The sequence below is a fragment of the Rattus norvegicus genome, chromosome 18 (assembly GCF_036323735.1).
Source record: "Rattus norvegicus strain BN/NHsdMcwi chromosome 18, GRCr8, whole genome shotgun sequence".
Classification (NCBI taxonomy): domain Eukaryota; kingdom Metazoa; phylum Chordata; class Mammalia; order Rodentia; family Muridae; genus Rattus; species Rattus norvegicus.
In genome coordinates, this window is record NC_086036.1 from 36,675,356 (window position 1) to 36,698,863 (window position 23,508).

General features: G+C 38.2%; 1 protein-coding gene across 1 annotated transcript; it reads left to right on the forward strand.

Moving 5' to 3' along the window:
* Positions 1-2,579: 2,579 nt before the first annotated feature.
* On the forward strand, positions 2,580-5,808 carry Spink9 (serine peptidase inhibitor, Kazal type 9). Its single transcript, XM_003749196.3, has 4 exons — positions 2,580-2,640; positions 4,204-4,229; positions 5,394-5,521; positions 5,760-5,808. The coding sequence occupies exons 1-4, from the start codon at positions 2,580-2,582 to the stop codon at positions 5,806-5,808; spliced, it is 264 nt and encodes an 87-aa protein (XP_003749244.2).
* The last annotated feature ends 17,700 nt before the right edge of the window (positions 5,809-23,508 follow it).

The window sequence follows — 23,508 nt, forward strand, 5'->3', positions numbered from 1 at the left end:
TTACATCAAAGATTACCTTGTATGCATCTAAGAAAGTTTTAAAGAAAATAAAAACTACTTTCAAGTAACTTGTTTGAAGAAGTGAAAGTTCTTTATACAAAGGCAAAAATATCAAATTTCCATCAAAATAAAATTTAATCTTTGTTTTACAAGAAAAAGGAAAAATTACTATCTTATTTGAACACTATTACTTAGTATAAAAGTAGCGTAAGAGGCTCATACTGTGTAATATATAAACAAAATTATTAGGTCAATATCCTATATACTTGAGAAGGTGTAAGAAGAATGAAACCTTAATGGCTTACAAGGAAAATGGATCAAAAATATAAAATATACTTCCAAAGAGAAAAAAACAGATTTAACAGTAAATTTAATGGACTCTGGGGACAAAAAGTAACATGTCTAATAACACCATTTATCTTCAGCTCTCTCTTCACATTTAAATCTAACCCTTAATTACTCTCATTTCTAAGACTGCATCCTCATCTGTGATGGATCTCGGTGGAGAAGCATTTAACCAGGATGTGCTTGTCACTAGGTACAAAGCCTCAGCACCAAAAAAATTATCTATAAGATGACACATTATTTTTTATCATTTTCTCATATTCGTTCCTTTTATCACACTCCTGAATGTGATGGCACATCTATGAGCCTTAAAAACCAATAACTCCCAAGACAAGTTCTTTAAGAAGCTAATCATTACTATCTCTTTCCCAAAACTCATGCATACTATTTAAAACGAATGTCTTCTTTAGTGTCCCCCCATCCATACATTATTTTAATTATTTTGGTTTTTTTTATCACATATGGACTTCTGTTTCTCACTTATAAATTTCCAGAACACAATCTCCTCAAATTCCCAGATTTCAAGTTCAAATGTTTGAGAAAAACTGTAGGATGTAAGTTCTATAGATATGTCTTTGTGTTATTTAATTTGCAGCATTTAATTATACCTGAAATTATTAGTGCCTCATTACTACTTTGGAAGAATTAAAGTATTGTTTTTTGTTTTCCACTGGCAAGTGATATCTATGTACATGAATATGACAGAAATTATACAGTCATTCAGACGTAAGAAAATGAACAATGTAATTGGCTATATCCTAGCTTATATGACTTTGAACTTGTACATGCTTATGTATATATAAATGTATTTTAGTTATTGGTTAATATATAATGAAAATTTTAATGAAATGTCCATTTTAGACCTTTAGTGTACTTTTGAATATAACAAAAATATTAATCTAATTTAAGATGAGAGCACTGTGATTAGTCAAGGAGTTCTTTCCCATGCAGGCAATGTCTCAACTTATTGTTTTTTTTTCTACTTTTATTTTTGAGATTATGATAGAATTAAGTTATTTCTTCCTTCCCTTCCCTCCCTCAAGGCCCTTCTGTTACCCTAGTTGTTCTCTTTCAAATTCTTGTCCTCTTTTTTTTGTGAATTGTTACTTTATACATATATGGACATTTATGCATAATATTTCTAAATTCAACCTGCTCAACTTGTATCATATTACTTGTGTTTTCAGGGCTGACCAATTTTTATCGCACAAGTTATTGATGTTCTTTCCACTGCGGAAGACTATTTCACCTGCTCTCAGCATTCTTTAGTTGCCTGGAGCTCTTTGTGTGGGACCGGGGCCTCCTCGTGTTTCCCCTACCCACTTTTGAATGTTTATCATTGTTGTCCTTGTGCAACTCAGGAGTTGATGACCATGTTAGTGATACTTCACTATATTGTTTTAAAAAATACAAAAAGCAGAACAAGCTATTCAGGTTTCAAGTCCAGAAATATTTCTTATAGAAAAATAAAAGTAGCGAAGCTAAAATAAACAGTGTGTAGTGTGTTTGAGAAAGAAAAAGGACAACTATGGCTGCCATGTATGTCAAATACCTAAAACTGACAAACTAAACATTCATTTAATTTAAAAAATACTAAATAGCAGCTCTCATGGAGACACTGAGTCAACTCTAGGAACGGAAAGCAAAAGGCTTGTAAATACTATTCACCTCCAACGTCTATCATTTCTGTCCCTGTGACCACTCAGGCCATGCTGCTATTTTATTTAATAAATTCCTTGACCTCAAAATCCCTTACATCAACATCTTCCATTTCCTCATACTTATGGTGCCAAACCCTATTAATATTATACACAAATTATTTAAACTGTATTCAAGGTAACAGTTATTAGCCCTGTGGCCCTACGGCTCTGTTACAGACAAGTCCTAAGTGTCTTGAATTGCCAGGTAAGAATTTGACTGCAATTGCCATTGTCTGGTGCATAGGATAAATTTGGGGTGTGCTATTTATAATACACTTATTATGTCTAAACATCATTCTTTACTATCATTCTTAACTGGAAAGGGCCTGAAATTAGTTCCTTTGGTGTCTAGTGTCTATTCTTTAGAGAAATCAATTACATAATAGGGGTGGAGGTTGGAGCTGAGTGACAAATGTATAGGTACTAGGATTCAGACATATAGATCCACTTATAAATATGGGCTAGAGAACATCATCCTTCGTGTTGAAGACACTTAACATTTCTGTGTTCTCAGACCTCAAGGTTCTCAGCAACATGAAGCCAGCAAGTGCCTTTCTGCTTTTGATCAGCCTGGCCTGTTTGTTCCTCTCTGTAGGTGAGTGAAATACTATGTAGTGGACTTCTAAACCAGGCTGGCTAATGTCAGCAACTGGGTTATGCTGCTGCTTTTTATGACGATGAGAACAATGATGAATGATGCCCCAACCTTTTTTATTTCCTTGGAATTTTAGTATACAAATGAGCTATTTGACTTTGGACTACAGTGCTCTGCTTAAATTCCAATATCACCTTCATGCTATATGGGAGGAGAAGACTGGTTTTAGATTTCATTGGCACCCACTGTCTAATATAGGAATTGTAGGCCACTTGCATTTCTGTCTTTAGGGAAACTTTATTATAGAAATGAGAAAAACCTAAAATGTCTTCTTTAAAAAATTATTACTCAATGGACTTCAACTGTCAGAATTCTTTAGAGATGAACATAAAAATCTGTGTCATTCATTGTAAGCCTCTAGGTAAACAAAGTTAAAAGATAGCTGGGAAAGAGAAAGAGAAAGGGGAAGGGGGAAGGAGAAGACACTGAAGATTTTGGTAGTGTAGGGAAGTAGAAGGAGCCCAGGGCTGGCATTCCAAGGCCTGTCTCCAGTGTTCATTCCTCTGCCTCCACTTGCTCATATTGAACAAGTCACCCCTGTCCTCTGCCTGATATTTGGATTGGAGTCAGTGGTGCACAGGAAACTTGTGCATTGATGCTTCCCTCAACAAAAAGTACTGCCAGAGCTTTAGAGTCTATCAGCTCTAGATTGTATTGTGAACTCTGCCATGTATAGCATATAAGTATTAACACTTAGCCAAACACTTGTCCAGATAATCCGTTTCCTTAGCTCGTTAATTGATTGGTTTTGCTATTATTGTTGTTTGTTTTATTTTTTATTGGGGCTTTTGTTGTTATTTTGGTTTCGGTTTATTGTGTCCTGTTTTTCTTGAGACAAGGTCTAACTACCAGACCTTGCTGACCTGGCCATTGATTGATAGACCATTGTTTCCTATGGCTTTTCAGTGATACACCTGCTTTCATACTGGTGTACTAGAATTACAAGCATGAACAACTTTTTCATCTTTAAAAACAGGGTTGTTATATAAGTTGATGTATATAAGATTTAACACAGCACTTAAATGTATAATTACCACAGTAGAAGAGGGATATGTTTAATGGAAACATGATAAATCACATGGATTTATATTGCAATTATTTAAAATGTCTTCATATTTTTTATATCACTATCCATTCATCAAAAGCTTTTAAGATTTTATATTCCTCTCTAGTAAATATGTACCTGTTCCACAGAGAACAGCTCTAAAATTTACCTTCAAAGGCTTGTTATAAGAGCACATAAAATGGAAAGCATAATTGCATAAAAGTACACAAAGGGCAAATAGAACGAGAGCAATGTTATCCACAAACACAGTGAAAGCAATGTTATCCCAATCATAGCTAATGCCTGCCTCTCAGAGTGGTTAACAAGCTGTGTGTCTCCACTTAGTTCTCCATTCACAAAGCAAAACAGAGGCAGCAGAAGACCATTGTGATTAGCTGCAACTGGAAAGGACTACAATTCTGGCATGTGATTTATCACTATGTATTCTTTCACTGCAGATGCTGTGAGCCAAGGAGGGTTTCAGGTATGTACCTATCATCTTTCTCAAGCCAATTCTGTCCCAGCAAGTCACACCACAGTGGTGCCTCTCCCAACCAAAGCACTGTTGCCCTTCCATAGATGCTTTCTGAGCTCCCATAGAAAATTTTCTGATAAGGTTGTAAAATATAAGACATTTTCCACACAAATAAAATGATTGCTGCAAATGTGTTTTTTTAAACAATAAGAAGAAAATCTTGGATATCACTTCCTACTTTCTTCAGAAAGACAGATGTCACAGTTCCTCAAAATAAGTATATGTCCAGTGCAAACCAATGTAACAGTACAGTGTCATGGGAATGTAGATAAATATCATTTTTTTCAAATTAAGGTAGGTTTTGAGGTAAGGTCTCATTAGCTACTCTGGGAACTCTCTCTGCAGACCAGACTGGCTTCAAAATCATGGCAGTCCACTTGCCTCTAGGTGTGTGCCACTAATTTTGACAGCTTTAGAATATATATATATATATATATATATATATATATATATATATATATATGGAGAGAGAGAGGAGAGAGACAGATGAGAGAGAGACAGAGAGACAGAGACAGAGTGAGAGATATAGTGAAGAGATCATCATAAACAGCATCTACATCAGTCAAACCAGTAGGCAAAGTCCCTGTGGATTCAGTCAAACAAGTAGGCAGAAACCTTGTGGATCTAAGTACTGTGTGCACATGCTTCTGTGGATACTCCTCCCTTGTCCTAGAAGACAGTTATAGCTATTGTGTATACCACCAAGTATTTGACATTTAGAGCTGCCATGTAGCACTAATCCAATAACTACATTGGTAGTTACTGGATGTTTAGCTGAATTGAATGTAAAAGAGTTTAAAGTGTAGAATAGTAAGTGTATCAGTAAAGTGAGCTGTGTCACATTTGCGGTACAGCATTATGCAGCAGAACATGCTGCTATAAGAATGTACTCAGTAGCACAGAAATATAAGCAAAAAAGAAGAACTGTGCAGTGCATGTTCACTTTAATATTGTGCATATGCACAACAGCAATGTACTGCAATTTCAGGGGTTTGTTCTTCTTTTATGCATTTTTTGCATAATTAGGAATGTTCTTGAAGGAACTTTGAAGAACGTGAGGCTATTTTCCATTCCATAGGAAATGAACTAAAAAATACTTTATTCAATTTACAGGCATTTTGCAACAACTATGAGAAGACACTGGCCACAGATGGAAAATCATGCCCAAAGATCCACAAGCCAGTGTGCGGCACTGATGGGAAAACTTACCAAAACCGCTGTGAATTCTGCCAAACAGCCATGTAAGCAAATGGACGCTGCTTACAGCATGGTGTTCCTGGTTGGGTCCTATGGAGTAGGCATCCATGAATAGTTTATTAATAGTCTACTAGCCTAGTAAAGTCAATTTATATAAAGTTAAGTAATATTACTATCACCCAATCTGAAACCTAGAAAACCAATCTATGCCTACTTGACTTAGTCTAGAATGAATCCATTTCTACTACATTTCATGCTTTAACACCTTCTCTTTTCTTTCAGGGAAAGAAGTGTTGGAAAGCTTGGTTTCAAACATGAAGGAAAATGCTGATTCCTCAAACATCACAATACTGGGTGCACCTTTGCTTTGCTTTTTACACGAGGACATGTATTTCCTATTACCAAGTTTCCATAGCAATGTGCTTCCCACCAATCATTATGCATAAAGCAAGATATCAATAAAGCTATATCAGCAACACCAGTGCTTTGTTTCATACAATGAAAGCAAATCTAATTGATTGACTTAGGCAAACTGTTACACTCTTCAATATGAAAGGAGAAATTTGAAAACCAAGCAGACTACTAGCACACTTGCCAGACCCAGACCTGCCCAAGCAGTGCTAAATTCTTCAGTGTCTGTGCAGAGGGTCTGAAAGAAGTTAAGTAGGACGCCATGAAGTAAATATATGTACCTGACACAATAGGTGGGAAGAGTGGTTTTTCATAAGGGGAATGTTGAATTGTAAGTTTCTACTCAAGTATTGAGGTCAGAAATCAATAAAAAGATGGAAAAAATACTCTGCACTTCCTAGTATTCTGAAACAATTGAATTCACCATATTACTTATTTCTAGCTTTATCAGTGTGACACCATGTAACACATGCCACCCAAAGGTGACTTTTGCAGTGATATTGATGACTACAGACTCATAGTTGAGAAAGAGGGACATGGAAAGCTTCTGTGACAACCCCTACCCCCAACACACAGCCCCTCAAAAAATAACACCCTACACAAAAAGCCACTGAGGAGAAAGCTTTAAAGTTGTGATAAGGATGCTGAAATGTAGCTCTCCACAACTTTTGGAGAGCTTTCTTTTCCCCCTTAATTAATTAATTTATTTATTCACTTTATATCCCAATTGGAGCCTCCCCACTTCCTTCTTTCCTCTAAGCCCTACCCTCACATCTGCCTCTCCCTCTTCCTTCTCTTTCTCCTCTGAGAAGAGAAGTCACCCCATGAGTACCAACCAGCCTCAGTACATGAAGCCTAAATAGGACTAGGCACATCCCCCTCCTCTGAGTACAGGCAAGGCAGCCCAGCAAGGGGAAAGGAATCTAAAATGAGATGACAGAGTCAGAGTCAGCCTGAACTCCATTTGTTAGGAGACCCTCATGGAGACCAAAGTACACATCTACTACTATGTGTACAGGGCCTAAGTCCAGCTCCTATAAGCTCTTTGTTTGGTGGTTCAGTCTCTCTGATCCCCCACAGGTTCAAGTTAGTTGACTCTGTAGATCTTTTTGTGGTGTCCTTGTCCCCTCCAACTCTTTTAACCCTTCCTCCCACTTTTCCACAAGATTCTCAGAGCTCTACCTAATGTTTGGCTGTGGGTCTCTGAATCTGTTTTCATCAGATTCTGGATGAAGCCTCTCCGGAGACAATTTTGCTGGCCTCCTGTCTGGTAGCATAGCAGTGTGTTATTAATACTATCAGGAATTAGCTCTCTCCATGGGATTGATCTCAAATTGGGCCAATCATTGGTTGGACGCCCCCTCGATCTCTGCTCCTGTTATGCCCAGTTCGAGGGAACCTCAGGAAGCTGTCAGGAATTGTGAGTCCGAAGCAAGAACAAAGACAGTCTTTATTATATGAGTCTGACCCAGATCACAAGCCTTTCCTGCTCCACGGGTTAGGAATGCGATGCTCGCGTCCAGGTGCTTGAGATATGCATAAACCGGCATTCTCATGCTTGGGCATTACATGACTGGGGAAAGGATAAAGGAGTGCCATTCTTCAAACCTGATCAGACAGCAAGGGTAGAACTGCGCAACTGGAAAGGGATCTTCCTGACTCAAGTAGTAACTCATTGCATTATCAGAAGCTAGTGTGGTTTACAAACTGGTCACAACTGTCTGAGAATACTTAATTGCCTCTTTTCCATAGTCCAAGAGTGGACTTTTTATCACTTCAAGGATATTGGTTCCTGCTTTCCTTCAAGTGCACAAGCCGTCTACAAGGGACAAATGCTGGTTGGTTTTTTGTTTGTTTGTTTTATTTTGAAAGGGTAGAATAGGCTGCCTTTCCTCTGTTCCCAAGGCCAGCATCTGCATGTGGGTGGGAGGTGGGGGCTGGGGCTGGGGATGCTGTCACAAAAGAGGGATTGCAATATTCAGGAGCCAGGCTGGGCTCCCTTTTGTCTGCCCTCTCCAAAGGCCAGAAGCAGCTATGCTAGGGAAAGGGCAGAGAGGGGGGTTTGATGGGAGTGGGAGGAATAACTCCTCTGTCTCAGCTTGATTCTTTATCCATTCTTAAGTTAAGGGACATCTAGGTTGTTTCCAGTTTCTGGCTATTACGAATAAAGCTGGGATGAACATTATCAAGCAAGTGTCCTTGTGTTATATTGGGGCATTCTTTGGGTATATGCACAGGATTGCTATAGCTTGGTCTTGAGGTACACATATTCCCAATTTTCTGAGAAATCATCAAATTGATTTCCAAAGCAATTGTACCAGTTTATACTCCCATTAAGAGTGCAGGAGTGTTCCTCTCGCTCCATACTTGCAGGCATGTACTGTCCCCAGAGCTTTTGACCCTGGTTATTGTGATGGGCTTTAGATGGAATCTTGGAGTTGCATTGATTTGCATTTCCCTAATGACTAAGGATGTTGAACATTTTTAAGTGCTTCTCAGATATTCAAGATTCCTCTGTTGTGAATTCTCTGTTTAGCTTTGTACCTCATTTTTAATTGAGTTGTTTGGTTTGCTGGACTCTAACTTTTTGTGTTCTTTATATATTTTGGATATTATCTCTTTGCAGGATTTAAAGTTAGTGAAGATCTTTTCCTATAGTGTAGGCTGCTGGTTTGTCCTCTCAATAGTGCATTTTGCCTTATAGAAGCTTTTTAGTTTGATGAGGTCCCATTTATCGATTGCTAATCTTGTGCCTGAGCACAAACGTGCTGAGTTAAGAATGAAAAAAAGGGTTTGAATAGAAAAAGAGAAATACTTAAAGGTCTGAAATCGAGTAAGTGTATTAATAATATGCAAACTTAGATTACTTCACTGTTATACATCTAAACACACTGATTTTGAAGGAAAATTTTTTACCACACAGCAAACAAGTCAGAAGTGATTCAAAGGTGTTTCTTTAGTCAACATACTAATATACACACATGCATGCACACACATACATCTACACATATGCATTTTTCTTACATTCAGTTAGATATTTAAGATGTGTGAAAGTCTGGATTTCTAGAAACTGTAGCTATGAGAAAATCTATTTACATAATGTTTTATATTCTTTTTATGAATTGCTCCTTTATTTATTTTTATTTAAGGAACATGATTAGAGGAGAATCAGATATGTTACAGCAAACATGGAGGTGAACAAAAACTCTTCTTATATAGACAGAAAGCCAAATAAAAGCTGATATGTTGATGGAGTCAAGAGTTGAGGGATTCAGGAAAAAAAATCAGAGGAGCTAAGACAAGGAAAGTATGGGTTCCCAGTATTGAAATTTCCCAGTAAGGCTGGTCACAGCATATATGTCCAAGAAAGCTATATACAGTCCATGGTCATTCGGTAGACAATTCCTGAACAGAGACTGCTCAACCAGGAACATATATGTTCACAAGAGCATCATTCTTGCTTGTATCTCCCTGCAAGCAACTGCCAGGGACAGCCATGTGCCAATCTAGTATGAGGATTTAGCTTCCCCCCAGGAAGCTTTCTGCATAAAGTCTTTACAATTACCTAGGTTAGAGTCGGCAAGATGGCATGGGATCCTTATCTGAAATTGGACTCATAAATTTTGTTAAGAGTAGCTTTGTTTCTTAAATATCTTATGACACTCTTTGATATTAATTCAATGACAGCTGGAATCTTTATTTCACTGTCTTCTATCTTTTTGAGACTTGACTTATTATCTATATTTTGATTTACAATAAATGTTAATTGAAAGCATATGTATGAACATACATTCATATTGAATACAATTAACCCTCCAAGTCTCTGGGAGTTAGTCCTTTTCTTTTTTTTTTTTTTTTTTATTAACTTGAGTATTTCTTATATACATTTCAAGTGTTATTCCCTTTCCCGGTTTCCGGACAAACATCACCCTCCCCCCTCCCCTTCCTTATGGGTGTTCCCCTCCCAAACCTCCCCCCATTGCCAACCTCCTCCCATAGTCTAGTTCACTGGGGGTTCAGTCTTAGCAGGACCCAGGGCTTCCCCTTCCACTGGTGCACTTACTAGGATATTCATTGCTACCTATGGGGTCAGAGTCCAGGGTCAGTCCATGTATAGTCTTTAGATAGTGGCTTAGTCCCTGGAAGCTCTGGTTGCTTGACATGGTTGTACTTTTGGGGTCTCGAGCACCTTCAAGCTCTTCCAGTTCTTTCTCTGATTCCTTCAACGGGGGAACCTATTCTCAGTTGAGTGGTTTGCTGCTGGCATTCGCCTCTGTATTTGCTGTATTCTGGCTGTGTCTCTCAGGAGCGATCTACATCCGGCTCCTGTCGGTCTGCACTTCTTTGCTTCATCCATCTTGTCTAATTGGGTGGCTGTATATGTATGGGCCACATGTGGGGCAGGCTCTGAATGGGTGTTCCTTCAGTCTCTGTTTTAATCTTTGCCTCTCCCTTCCCTGCCAAGGGTATTCTTTTTCCTCATTTAAAGAAGGAGTGAAGCATTCACATTTTGATCATCCGTCTTGAGTTTCCTTTGTTCTAGGGATCTAGGGTAATTCAAGCATTTGGGCTAATAGCCACTTATCAATGAGTGCATACCATGTATGTCTTTCTGTGATTGGCTTAGCTCACTCAGGATGATATTTTCCAGTTCCAACCATTTGCCTACGAATTTCATAAACTCGTTGTTTTTGATAGCTGAGTAATATTCCATTGTGTAGATGTACCATATTTTCTGTATCCATTCCTCTGTTGAAGGGCATCTGGGTTCTTTCCAGTTTCTGGCTATTATAAATAAGGCTGCGATGAACATAGTGGAGCACGTGTCTCTTTTATATGTTGAGGAATCTTTTGGGTATATGCCCAAGAGAGGTATGGCTGGATCCTCAGGCAGTTCAATGTCCAATTTTCTGAGGAACCTCCACACTGATTTCCAGAATGGTTTTACCAGTCTGCAATCCCACCAACAATGGAGGAGTGTTCCTCTTTCTCCACATCCTCGCCAGCATCTGCTGTCACCTGAGTTTTTGATCTTAGCCATTCTCACTGGTGTGAGGTGAAATCTCAGGGTTGTTTTGATTTGCATTTCCCTTATGACTAAAGATGTTGAACATTTCATTAGGTGTTTCTCAGCCATTCGGCATTCCTCAGCTGTGAATTCTTTGTTTAGCTCTGAACCCCATTTTTTAATAGGGTTATTTGTTTCCCTGCGGTCTAACTTCTTGAGTTCTTTGTATATTTTGGATATAAGGCCTCTATCTGTTGTAGGCTTGGTAAAGATCTTTTCCCAATCTGTTGGTTGCCGTTTTGTCCTAACCACAGTGTCCTTTGCCTTACAGAAGCTTTGCAGTTTTATGAGATCCCATTTGTCGATTCTTGATCTTAGAGCATAAGCCATTGGTGTTTTGTTCAGGAAATTTTTTCCAGTGCCCATGTGTTCCAGATGCTTCCCTAGTTTTTCTTCTATTAGTTTGAGTGTGTCTGGTTTGATGTGGAGGTCCTTGATCCACTTGGACTTAAGCTTTGTACAGGGTGATAAGGATGGATCGATCTGCATTCTTCTACATGTTGCCCTCCAGTTGAACCAGCACCATTTGCTGAAAATGCTATCTTTTTCCCATTGGATGGTTTTGGCTCCTTTGTCAAAAATCAAGTGACCATAGGTGTGTGGGTTCATTTCTGAGTCTTCAATTCTATTCCATTGGTCTATCTGTCTGTCTCTGTACCAATACCATGCAGTTTTTATCACTATTGCTCTGTAATACTGCTTGAGTTCAGGGATAGTGATTCCCCTGAAGTCCTTTTATTGTTGAGGATAGCTTTAGCTGATGAATTTGCAAATTGTTCTGTCTAACTCTTTGAAGAATTGGATTGGTATTTTGATGGGGATTGCATTGAATCTGTAGATTGCTTTTGGTAAAATGGCCATTTTTACTATATTAATCCTGCCAATCCATGAGCATGGGAGATCTTTCCATCTTCTGAGGTCTTCTTCAATTTCTTTCCTCAGTGTCTTGAAGTTCTTATTGTAGAGATCTTTTACTTGCTTGGTTAAAGTCACACCGAGGTACTTTATATTATTTGGGTCTATTATGAAGGGTGTCGTTTCCCTAATTTCTTTCTCGGCTTGTTTCTCTTCTGTATAGAGGAAGGCAACTGATTTATTTGAGTTAATTTTATACCAAGCCACTTTGCTGAAGTTGTTTATCAGCTTTAGTAGTTCTCTGGTGGAACTTTTGGGATCACTTAAATATACTATCATGTCGTCTGCAAATAGTGATATTTTGACCTCTTCTTTTCCGATCTGTATCCCTTTGATCTCCTTTTGTTGTCTGATTGCTCTGGCTAGAACTTCAAGAACTATATTGAATAAGTAGGGAGAAAGTGGGCAGCCTTGTCTAGTCCCTGATTTTAGTGGGATTGCTTCAAGTTTCTCTCCATTTAGTTTAATGTTAGCAACTGGTTTGCTGTATATGGCTTTTACTATGTTTAGGTATGGGCCTTGAATTCCTATTCTTTCCAGGACTTTTATCAAGAAGGGGTGTAGAATTTTGTCAAATGCTTTCTCAGCATCTAATGAAATGATCATGTGGTTCTGTTCTTTCAGTTTGTTTATATGATGGATCACGTTGATGGTTTTCCGTATATTAAACCATCCCTGCATGCCTGGGATGAAGCCTACTTGATCATGGTGGATGATTGTTTTGATGTGCTCTTGAATTCGGTTTGCCAGAATTTTATTGAGTATTTTTGCGTCGATATTCATAAGGGAAATTGGTCTGAAGTTCTCTTTCTTTGTTGGGTCTTTGTGTGGTTTAGGTATAAGAGTAATTGTGGCTTCATAGAAGGAATTCGGTAGGGCTCCATCTGTTTCAATTTTGTGGAATAGTTTGGATAATATTGGTATGAGGTCTTCTATGAAGGTTTGATAGAATTCTGCACTAAACCCGTCTGGACCTGGGCTCTTTTTGGTTGGGAGACCTTTAATGACTGCTTCTATTTCCTTAGGAGTTATGGGGTTGTTTAACTGGTTTATCTGTTCCTGATTTAACTTCGATACCTGGTATCTGTCTAGGAAATTGTCCATTTCCTGAAGATTTTCAAGTTTTGTTGAATATAGGTTTTTATAATAAGATCTGATGATTTTTTGAATTTCCTCTGAATCTGTAGTTATGTCTCCCTTTTCATTTCTTATTTTGTTAATTTGGACGCACTCTCTGTGTCCTCTTGTTAGTCTGGCTAAGGGTTTATCTATCTTGTTGATTTTCTCAAAGAACCAACTTTTGGTTCTGTTGATTCTTTCTATGGTCCTTTTTGTTTCTACTTGGTTGATTTCAGCTCTGTGTTTGATTATTTCCTGCCTTCTACTCCTCCTGGGTGTATTTGCTTCTTTTTGTTCTAGAGCTTTTAGGTGTGCTGTCAAGCTGCTGACATATGCTCTTTCCTGTTTCTTTCTGCAGGCACTCAGCGCTATGAGTTTTCCTCTTAGCACAGCTTTCATTGTGTCCCATAAGTTTGGGTATGTTGTACCTTCATTTTCATTAAATTCTAAAAAGTTTTTAATTTCTTTCTTTATTTCTTCCTTGACCAGGTTATCATTGAGTAGAGCATTGTTCAATTTCCACGTATATGTGGGCATTCTTCCCTTATTGTTATTGAAGACCAGTTTTAGGCCGTGGTGGTCCGATAGCACGCATGGGATTATTTCTATCTTTCTGTACCTGTTGAGGCCCGTTTTTTGACCAATTATATGGTCAATTTTGGAGAAAGTACCATGAGGAGCTGAGAAGAAGGTATATCCTTTTGCTTTAGGATAGAATGTTCTATAAATATCCGTTAAGTCCATTTGGCTCATGACTTCTCTTAGTCTGTCTACATCTCTGTTTAATTTCTGTTTCCATGATCTGTCCATTGATGAGAGTGGGGTGTTGAAATCTCCCACTATTATTGTGTGAGGTGCAATGTGTGTTTTGAGCTTTAGTAAGGTTTCTTTTACATATGTAGGTGCCCTTGGATTTGGGGCATAGATATTTAGGATTGAGAGTTCATCTTGATGGATTTTTCCTTTGATGAATATGAAGTGTCCTTCCTTATCTTTTTTGATGACTTTTAGTTGAAAATTGATTTTATTTGATATTAAAATGGCTACTCCAGCTTGCTTCTTCTGACCATTTGCTTGGAAAATTGTTTTCCAGCCTTTCACTCTGAGGTAATGTCTGTCTTTGTCTCTGAGGTGTGTTTCCTGTAGGCAGCAGAATGCAGGGTCCTTGTTGCGTATCCAGTTTGTTAATCTAGGTCTTTTTATTGGGGAGTTGAGGCCATTGATATTGAGAGATATTAAGGAATAGTGATTATTGCTTCCCGTTATATTCATATTTGGAAGTGAGGTTATGTTTGTGTGCTTTCATTCTCTTTGTTTTGTTGCCAAGATGATTAGTTTCTTGCTTCTTCTAGGGTATAGCTTGCCTCCTTATGTTGGGCTTTACCCTTTATTATCCTTTGTAGTGCTGGACTTGTAGAAAGATATTGTGTAAATTTGGTTTTGTCATGGAATATCTTGGTTTCTCCATCTATGTTAATTGAGAGTTTTGCAGGATACAGTAACCTGGGCTGGCATTTGTGTTCTCTTAGGGTTTGTATGACATCTGTCCAGGATCTTCTGGCCTTCATAGTTTCTGGCGAGAAGTCTGGTGTGATTCTGATAGGTCTGCCTTTATATGTTACTTGACCTTTTTCCCTTACTGCTTTTAATATTCTTTCTTTATTTTGTGCGTTTGGTGTTTTGACAATTATGTGACGGGAGGTGTTTCTTTTCTGGTCCAATCTATTTGGAGTTCTGTAGGCTTCTTGTATGCCTATGGGTATCTCTTTTTTTAGGTTAGGGAAGTTTTCTTCTATGATTTTGTTGAAGATATTTACTGGTCCTTTGAGCTGGGAGTCTTCACTCTCTTCTATACCTATTATCCTTAGGTTTGATCTTCTCATTGAGTCCTGAATTTCCTGTATGTTTTGGACCAGTAGCTTTTTCCGCTTTACATTATCTTTGACAGTTGAGTCAATGATTTCTATGGAATCTTCTGCTCCTGAGATTCTCTCTTCCATCTCTTGTATTCTGTTGGTGAAGCTTGTATCTACAGCTCCTTGTCTTTTTTTTTGATATTCTATGACCAGGGTTGTTTCCATGTGTTCTTTCTTGATTGCTTCTATTTCCATTTTTAAGTCCTTCGACTGTTTGATTGTGTTTTCCTGGAATTCTCTCAGGGATTTTTGCGATTCCTCTCTGTAGGCTTCTACTTGTTCTCTAAAGGAGTTCTTTATGTCTTTCTTGAAGTCCTCCAGCATCATGATCAAATATGATTTTGAAACTAGGTCTTGCTTTTCTGGTGTGTTTGGATATTCCGTGTTTGCTTTGGTGGGAGAATTAGGCTCTGATGATGCCATGTAGTCTTGGTTTCTGTTGCTTGGGTTCCTGAGCTTGCCTCTCGCCATCAGATTATCTCTAGTGTTACTTTGTTCTGCTATTTCTGACAGTGGCTAGACTGTCCTATAAGCCTGTGTGTCAGGAGTGCTGTAGACCTGTTTTCCTGTTTTCTTTCAGCCAGTTATGGGGACAGAGTGTTCTGCTTTCGGGCGTGTAGTTTTTCCTCTCTACAGGTCTTCAGCTGTTCCTGTGGGCCTGTGTCTTGAGTTCACCAGGCAGGTTTCTTGCAGGGGAAAAGTTGGTCCTACCTGTGGTTCCAAGGCTCAAGTTTCCTCGTGGGGTACTGCCTAAGTCCTCTCCGCTGTGGCAGCAACCGGGAAAATCTGCGCCGCTCCTTCCGGGAGCCTCCGTGCACCAGGGTTCCAGATGACGTTTCGTGTTTTCCTCTGGCGCCTGGATGTGCACAGAGTGCAGTCTCTTCTGGTTTCCCAGGCGTGTCTGCCTCTCTGAAGGTTCAGCTCTCCCTCCCACGGGATTTGGGTGCAGAGAACTGTTTATCCGGTCTGTTTCCTTCAGGTTCCGGCAGTGTCTCAGGCGCAGGGGTCCTGCCGCTCCCGGGCCCTCCCCTACGGGAACCCAGAGGCCTTATACAGTTGCCTCTTGGGCCAGGGATGTGGGCAGGGGTGGGCAGTGTTGGTGGTCTCCTCCGCTCTGCAGCCTCAGGAGTGCCCACCTGATCAGGCGGTGAGGTCTCTCTCCCACGGGGTTTGGGAGCAGAGAGCTGCTGTGGGCCGGGATCCGCTGGTGTGGGACTTCCGGTAAACACAGGAAGTGCCCGGTCTTAGAGGAATTTTGCCTCTGTGTGTCCTGAGTTCACCAGGCAGGTTTCTTGCAGGGGAAAAGTTGGTCCTACCTGCAGTTCCAAGGCTCAAGTTTGCTCGTGGGGTACTGCCCAAGTCCTCCCCGCTGTGGCAGCAACCGGGAAGATCTATGCCGCTCTCTCCAGGAGCCTCCGTGCACCAGGGTTCCAGATGGCGTTTGGTGTTTTCCTCTGGCGTCTGGATGTGCACAGAGTGCAGTCTCTTCTGGTTTCCCAGGCGTGTCCGCCTCTCTGAAGGTTCAGCTCTCCCTCCCACGGGATTTGGGTACAGAGAACTCAGTCCTTTTCTTCATTATTATTCCCCCCGCCCTCACAGTTCCACGTCCCATACCTCCTCCTTGCCCGTGTCTCCACAAAGATGTCCCCACTCTACCAGACCTCTAAACTTCCTACAGACTCCAGTCTCTTGAGGGTTAGATGCATCTTCTCTGACTGAGTCTGGGAGTCCTCTGCTATTAATGTGTTGGGGGCCTCATCTCTGCTGGTGTATGCTGCCTGGTTAGTGATCGAGTGTCTGAGATATCTCGAAGGTCCACGTTAATTGAGAAAACCAGCAGGTCTTCCTACAGGGTTTTCCTCCTCCTCAGCTTCATCCACCTTTTCCCTAATTCAACGAGAAGGATCAACAGCTTCTGTTCATTGGTTGGGTGCACATATCTGCACCTGACTTTTTCAGCTGATTGTTGGGTCTTTTGGAGAGCAGTCATGACAGGTCTCTTTTTGTGAACGCTCTATAACCTCTGTAATGGTGTCAGGTCTTGAGGCCTCCCCTTGAGGTGTATCCAACTTTGGGCTTGTTGCTGGACTTTCTTAATATCCAGCAACTCACTGACTTTAATCCTTTTCTCTAGACTGCTTACCAAAGCTACCAGATCACGCTTATTCTTGCTTATTCCTGAATGCAGACCATAAATTTGTATTCCTTTTTTTTATTTTTGAATGTCTCCTTTAATTACTTTGGTTTTAGAAATTTACAATCTAAAGGATAAGATCACTATATCAGTGCATAACACGTATGTATGAGTACATATTCTCAGAGTCAGTATTTGCCACTGTATCACTTGCACTAAGGGGTAATATTCTGTTCTAAAACCAGAACAGCATCCTGGTACAACATACCACAGAACATAGATTTAAATACAGTACATTAAATCATTGATTTCCACATTCTCTCCTTTCAAATATTATCTTGGCTTACCTTTTAATAGAGAGCTTTAAAATCCTATTTTCTCCTTTTTGCTTTGTTCATTATTTTACTTCCTCTCTCTTTCCATTTCATCCTGCTTATCTTCTCTTAATGAGAAAATTGACTAGTCATCATTATTAATATGTATGAATATATCGAAATAGTTAAAAAATATAGTATGCATATGGACCAAATTAATGTAGCTAATATTAACTGGTTGTTATTTTATGTTTCTAATGCTTTTATTATATTTTTCTTTTTTCTTGAGAATTTTAAACATGTAAACAATGAAATATTATCCTTTCCACCCCATTGCTTCCTCCAGCATCCCCTCTTCCCACATCTCTCTACAATATGTTCCCTTCCCAACTTCATGCCTTTATTTTCTTTTCAGTTTCTTTCCCATAACCTACAAAATCTGATTAGTGCTGCCAATATAGACATAAGTCTTAAGCCATCCACTGCATCATGGGATACCTACTAATAGGGGCATCATCCAACAGAATGATTCTCCCTGCTCTTGTTAACAGGTACCAATAGCTTCTCTTTAAAGGATGTTTCCAGGACAGAAACTCTTACAACTATGCTGGAATTTCCTCTACTTTGATTTTGTGTATGTAGCCTCTCACTGTGGGTTAATAAAGGTGAGAACCATGTTATGTCCAGAACACAGCACTTCACAACACTCTTCCCAATACTATAGTTCTTACTTTTTCCTTGGGGTAACTTGAGTGTAAAATATTCCCCCATAGTCTTGGATCTTTAAGCACTTATTCCATGGTCAAATTCAAGGTAATGTTGAAAGTATGTCGTTAGAGGCAGGTTTTGAGATTCTAAACACAGTACAATATCCAATTCTCTGTGTCATTCTCTGCCCCAATCTCTCTTCTGTTTTATGCTTGTGGTTCAAGACATGGGCTCTTATTGAGCCACTCTGGCCACCATGTCTGCTGTTTGCTGACATGTTTCTCTTTGATCATAGACTCCAACTCTCTAGAACCATAAAACAAAATATACTCTGTCTTCTGCAAGTTATCTTGGTTGTAGTGTTTTCTCACAGTGACAGAAAAGTAACTAATTTGACTTTCTTCTTGTAACATTCCCTCAGTCTTCTCAGAGGCAATAATAAAAATATACCAGTTAGGTGTATGGACTCAGTTTCTTATTCTCTCAGAAGTTTGAAGGATTATGTACCTCTGTGTTGATTACTGTCCACTACAAAAATAAAAACTAAAACTTCTCTGATCAAGCTTGAGAGCAGTACAAATCTATGGGCACCAATATAAATATAAGTATTTAAAAAGTAATTTCTCAACATGATCACTAAACATAACAGTAGCAGACTTTACCTGGAAGCCTATGACATCCCCAGCCTTAATTTGACCCAGTTTACAGTACCACCCATACAATTCCCTTCATTCTGTTCTCCTAGATAAAAACACAAAACAAGATATTTGACCTAGTATCCTCATAAGAGATGGTGGGGGAAGAATTCAGCATTTGTCTTCCTAGGCCTGAGTTACATCAATTTTTTAACTTCCATCATTTACATCCAAATTTTATTATTTCACTTTTTTATACCTAAGTAATATTTCAATGAGTATATGCACAACATTTTTCTTATGTATTCACTTATAGACTTTGGTGTAGGTTACTGCATTTTCTAGTTATTATAAACATAGGGGTAATGATCATAGAATATGACTCTGCAAATATGTCTGAAGTAGAATATAAAATCTTTTGGGTTATACTCAGAACTGGTATAGTTTGGTATCAGTTGCTCTAGTCTATTTATTCAGAATACATATAGCAGGTAACTATTAAATATTATAACCCCACTGTGGCAAAGAATATTTTTAAAACATTCTTTGATAGCATCAGTGCATGGGTAGCAGTACTCAAATTAAAAACTTTAATTAAAACAAAAAACACAAAAGGCACCTTTGATTCACTGAATGCTTGTATGTGCCAGATGTTATTTTAATAATTTTAGAGATCTTAACTCTTAAGTTCTCACTACTGCAAATAAGTACATAAAATAAATAAATAAACAAAGAAGTCAATTAAAAAGAAATGTGTTTGTGCTTGTTTGTTTGTTTGTTTGTTTGTCTATTCTGACTCACATAGTTTTAGAGTCCTCAACTCCTGATCAACTGCCTTTAGATCTGGGTCTATGGAGAAAGGGTGTGTCAAAGTATCTGAGGAGAGAAGAGAAAGCCAATTTACCTGGTGGCCAAGGAAAAAAAATTCCTCAATGTCCTAAGACTAACTCAGTCCTTCTGGTTCGATCTGTTAAAGGTTCCACCCAAATGATGCCACTATGTGGAGACTGAACAGTTATAAGATGGGCTTCTCAGAAGCTTGCAGATGCAAATTATAGCATCTTTAAAGTGGATCTTCAAACAACTATATATGAGCGCCAAAAATCCTAGCCTATCAAGATTTCCTTTATTTGGGAGGTAGAGGCAGCCATATCTCTGAATTCAAGGACAGCCAGGTCTACAAAGCAAGGTCCAGGACATTCAGCGTTATATAAAGAAATCCTGTCTCAAACAACAGCAACAAGAACAAAATATTTCCTGTGTTTTATTCTCCAAGACTTTTATAGTTTTACATTTATGTTTAAATCTGGCATTCTCTTTGAGTTCTGTGAAAACTTTTGGCTGTTTTAATTGTTTTTCATATAGGCATTCTGCTGTTTCAACACCTTTTTCTAAATGACTGTCTTTGGGGCATTGCATTGTCATTACTTTGTCCAAGATCAATTGGCCACATGGCTTTGAGTTCACTTAGAGGTTCTATATTCTATTTCATAGCAGCTTCCTTTATCTATTCCCTGTCAGCATCACACTATCTTAAATACGTAACTAAGGTTAGAGTAAATCTTTAATTTAGGTTATGTCAGTCTTTTGTCTTTTTTATTTTTTTTGCCATAGATATTTTGAAAATATGATGGGATCTATGAACTTGAGTTTTGAAATAATATTTCATGTTGTATGCATGTAACAATAATAATTAAGAGATAGTGAATTTTGGAGTTGGACATAGGAGTAATTGGATAGGGATCTGATGGATAGAGTGAGAGAGATCTAGTGTTTATGTATGAAGTTCTCCAAAAACATTAAATAAAAGTCACCCCTGTAAATAGTGGTTGTACTGCTATCATGTGATCTTGGTTCAGGGTAGACAGTCAGTCAATGACACACGAAGCTTAGTGACTTACAACAATCACTCATTTATTTCCTCACATTTCTGTTGTTTTTGAATGCATGACTCAGTGGAAATGGCTGTTTCTCTCCATATGCTATTGTCATAACAAGGTGTTCAACCTGGTTTCAGGATGGTTTCAGTTATATGACTGCTATTTTAGCTTATAGTTGACCGTATTTCATTTCATCTAATACTTCCTGAGCTCAAAATGCTTAGAACCCAACCTATCATTCCTCTCTTCCCATTGCCTCCTATAACAAGGAAAGTATCAACATCTTAAATTAAAGGAAGGTAGAAGTGGACTTGTATTCTGTAGACGAATAGAGACATGTAATGACTTGTTGATGTTGATCTTTGTCATGCTATTCTAAAACAATGTTCTTTCTTCAAAACATAAATCTGAGTACATATTATATGGACTGTGAATGGAATCAAATCTTAAGTAGAAAGTTATAAAAAATACCTAATGACTATGATTTAATTTCTCATAAATATAAAGATGAAAATAAAGTTAAAATCAGTGATTTTCTTAAATGGGCAGTAAATGGAGGTTAACTAAGGGCATAGAAAGAAACTCAAGATCATTCTGTATCCCTAGAATTTGCATACATGTACACCAAAAGGTCTCTACATCATAGCAGTCTTGGGAATAAGTCAATAAATAAATGTCTATTATAACCAGCTTACTTCAGGACTGCTTAATTATACTCCAATTGTATTTTATTGGTATCTACTCATTTCATGTGGGTTCACCTAAAATGACGTCAGCAGTATCATGTGTCTACATTCCTCCAATACTGATGTTAACAGAGTAACAATGGCTAACATTAGGGTAGCATGGGTGTGTGCCAAATAAATGTGTAACCCTAATTAATAATGATGAAATTTAGTGCAACTGAATTTTCATTTGCATTGAAACATCGTGTGTTGACTGGAGAAATGGATGCCTACAGCAGAGAAGCTACCAAAGCAAGATCTTTATCATCCCTTTTAAAGCTCATCATACTGAAACTGACACCTTTTGTGAAATGGGGAATTGTGTAAATTTATTAAGCAATGAATTACATAAGGAATGACGAAGGTCCTTAAGTTACAGAGGGATTATTTAGTGGATGCCTTTTAGCTTTTCTGGATATTATAAAGTAGTTGATGAGGCTGGTTAATTAACTGACAATCCTTTCTCTGACATCTTGGGCAACAGGATACTAAATTTACCAGGAATTGTGTCTCTTATAAAATATGAATTACACTTCAAAGACAAAACTAAATGATCTATGTATGGCTGGACTCAGTTAAATATACAGTGTCTGTGTCAGAATAATCTAAGGAATGTAATGGAGTACTTTTGTTTTTCTTTTTCTGTGTTCAAACTCTAGAACTATTCTCACTGTCACAAGGACTAAGCTGGAGATGCGCTTTTTTTTTATACAGATGTGAGTAAAAATTTAAAAGAAAAATAAAATTATTAGATAGTTCATAACTTCTCCATTTTTGGGTGTGTGGCAAATGGCTTGATAGTAAATCAAGTAATCTGGATATGGACAGCCCACAGCAGAAACCCTGGTCAGTAAATCACAGAAACCATATTTTGTCTTTTCCCTGTGAGTACTTTTGAAACAGCCAGGCAAATAGTATGAGTAGCAGAGATTCAGCAACAGCAGACATTGTTCCCTCTGGCTCCAGCTTTGCCCCATTTCATCCACAGAGCAGGCTTGTGCACACATGCAGGTGTGTTCCAAGTGTGGCTACAATATTAAATTAATATTAAAATATTAACTTAATCCATGCAAATAACATTCGAAATGATTATTGATAGCAAAGAGTTGTGTTTACTATTCACCTACAAAATTATTATTGGGAGCAAGGAATTGTATTTTCTATCCCCCTACCTCCATAATAAATCTACTTTAATCCTAAATTGAGCTCATTTTATAGATGGAGAAATAAAGATAAATTTAGGACAGAATAATAAATTTTAAGAGGTAGTTCCTTTTCTAACCACAGCTAAGTATCTAGAGAAGTACAATCATGGCTTTAGAAATAAGGGGGAGAGAAAAGGAGACAGAATAAATAAAAATTCAGATAATATGGTATAGCTGAAAAAGAGGAAAGAACCAGTTTAGTCTTGTCTCCTTTGCTGTGGTTATTCTCACTCAAGTGTAATGGCTATGAAAGGAATAGTATTTGTGCACCTTTTCACTTGAAGATATGTAATACACATTTTCCTCAATGTGTTCATGTAGTGATCATTTTCTGATCCTTCGAATCTTAATTCGAAGTGTGGAGAAGTGTAAAAATGATAGAGATTCTAATAGTGAACTAATTCTCATATTAAAAGTAAAACAAATGTTTGTTATCTAAAACATTGAAGGAAACGCATCACAAAGCCCCATGTCATGAAATGGAGCATAGCTACCCCAAGAACAAGAGTCCCAACGCAGGCAGCAACACCTGCAAATGAGGTGGTGTTGAAGAAAACACTGAAACCTCCAAAGGGAATCTCAGGTGATTTTTAACTATTATTGGAGTGTCTGACTTACAGGTATTGGATACTGCTTAAAGATGCTTTTTTTCCCATTGTATATTTTTGGTTTTTTTTTTCAAAGATTAAGCTCCATAAGTATGTGGGCTTATTTCTGGGTCTTCAATTCTATTCCGTTGATTTACCTGTCTGTCTCTGTATCAATACAATGCAGTTTTTAATCACCATTGCTCTGTAGCATAGTTTGAAGTCAGGGATGGTGATGCCCCAGAAGTTCATTTATTGTTAAGAAATGTTTTCACTATCCTAGGAGGTCTTTTTGGTTTTCCATATGAAATTGAGAATTTTCCTTTCCACGTCTGAGACGAATTGTGTTGAAATTTTGATGGGGATTATTTACTATGTTAATTCTACCAATCCATGAAATGGGAGATCTCTCCG

Excerpts from the sequence above, each read along its gene's own strand:
- Spink9 (XM_003749196.3), top strand. The coding sequence starts at position 2,580 with ATGAAGCCAGCAAGTGCCTTTCTGCTTTTGATCAGCCTGGCCTGTTTG. Across the intron at positions 4,230-5,393 it reads TGAGCCAAGGAGGGTTTCAG|GCATTTTGCAACAACTATGA; the intron begins GTATGTACCTAT and ends TTCAATTTACAG. Across the intron at positions 5,522-5,759 it reads GAATTCTGCCAAACAGCCAT|GGAAAGAAGTGTTGGAAAGC; the intron begins GTAAGCAAATGG and ends CTTTTCTTTCAG.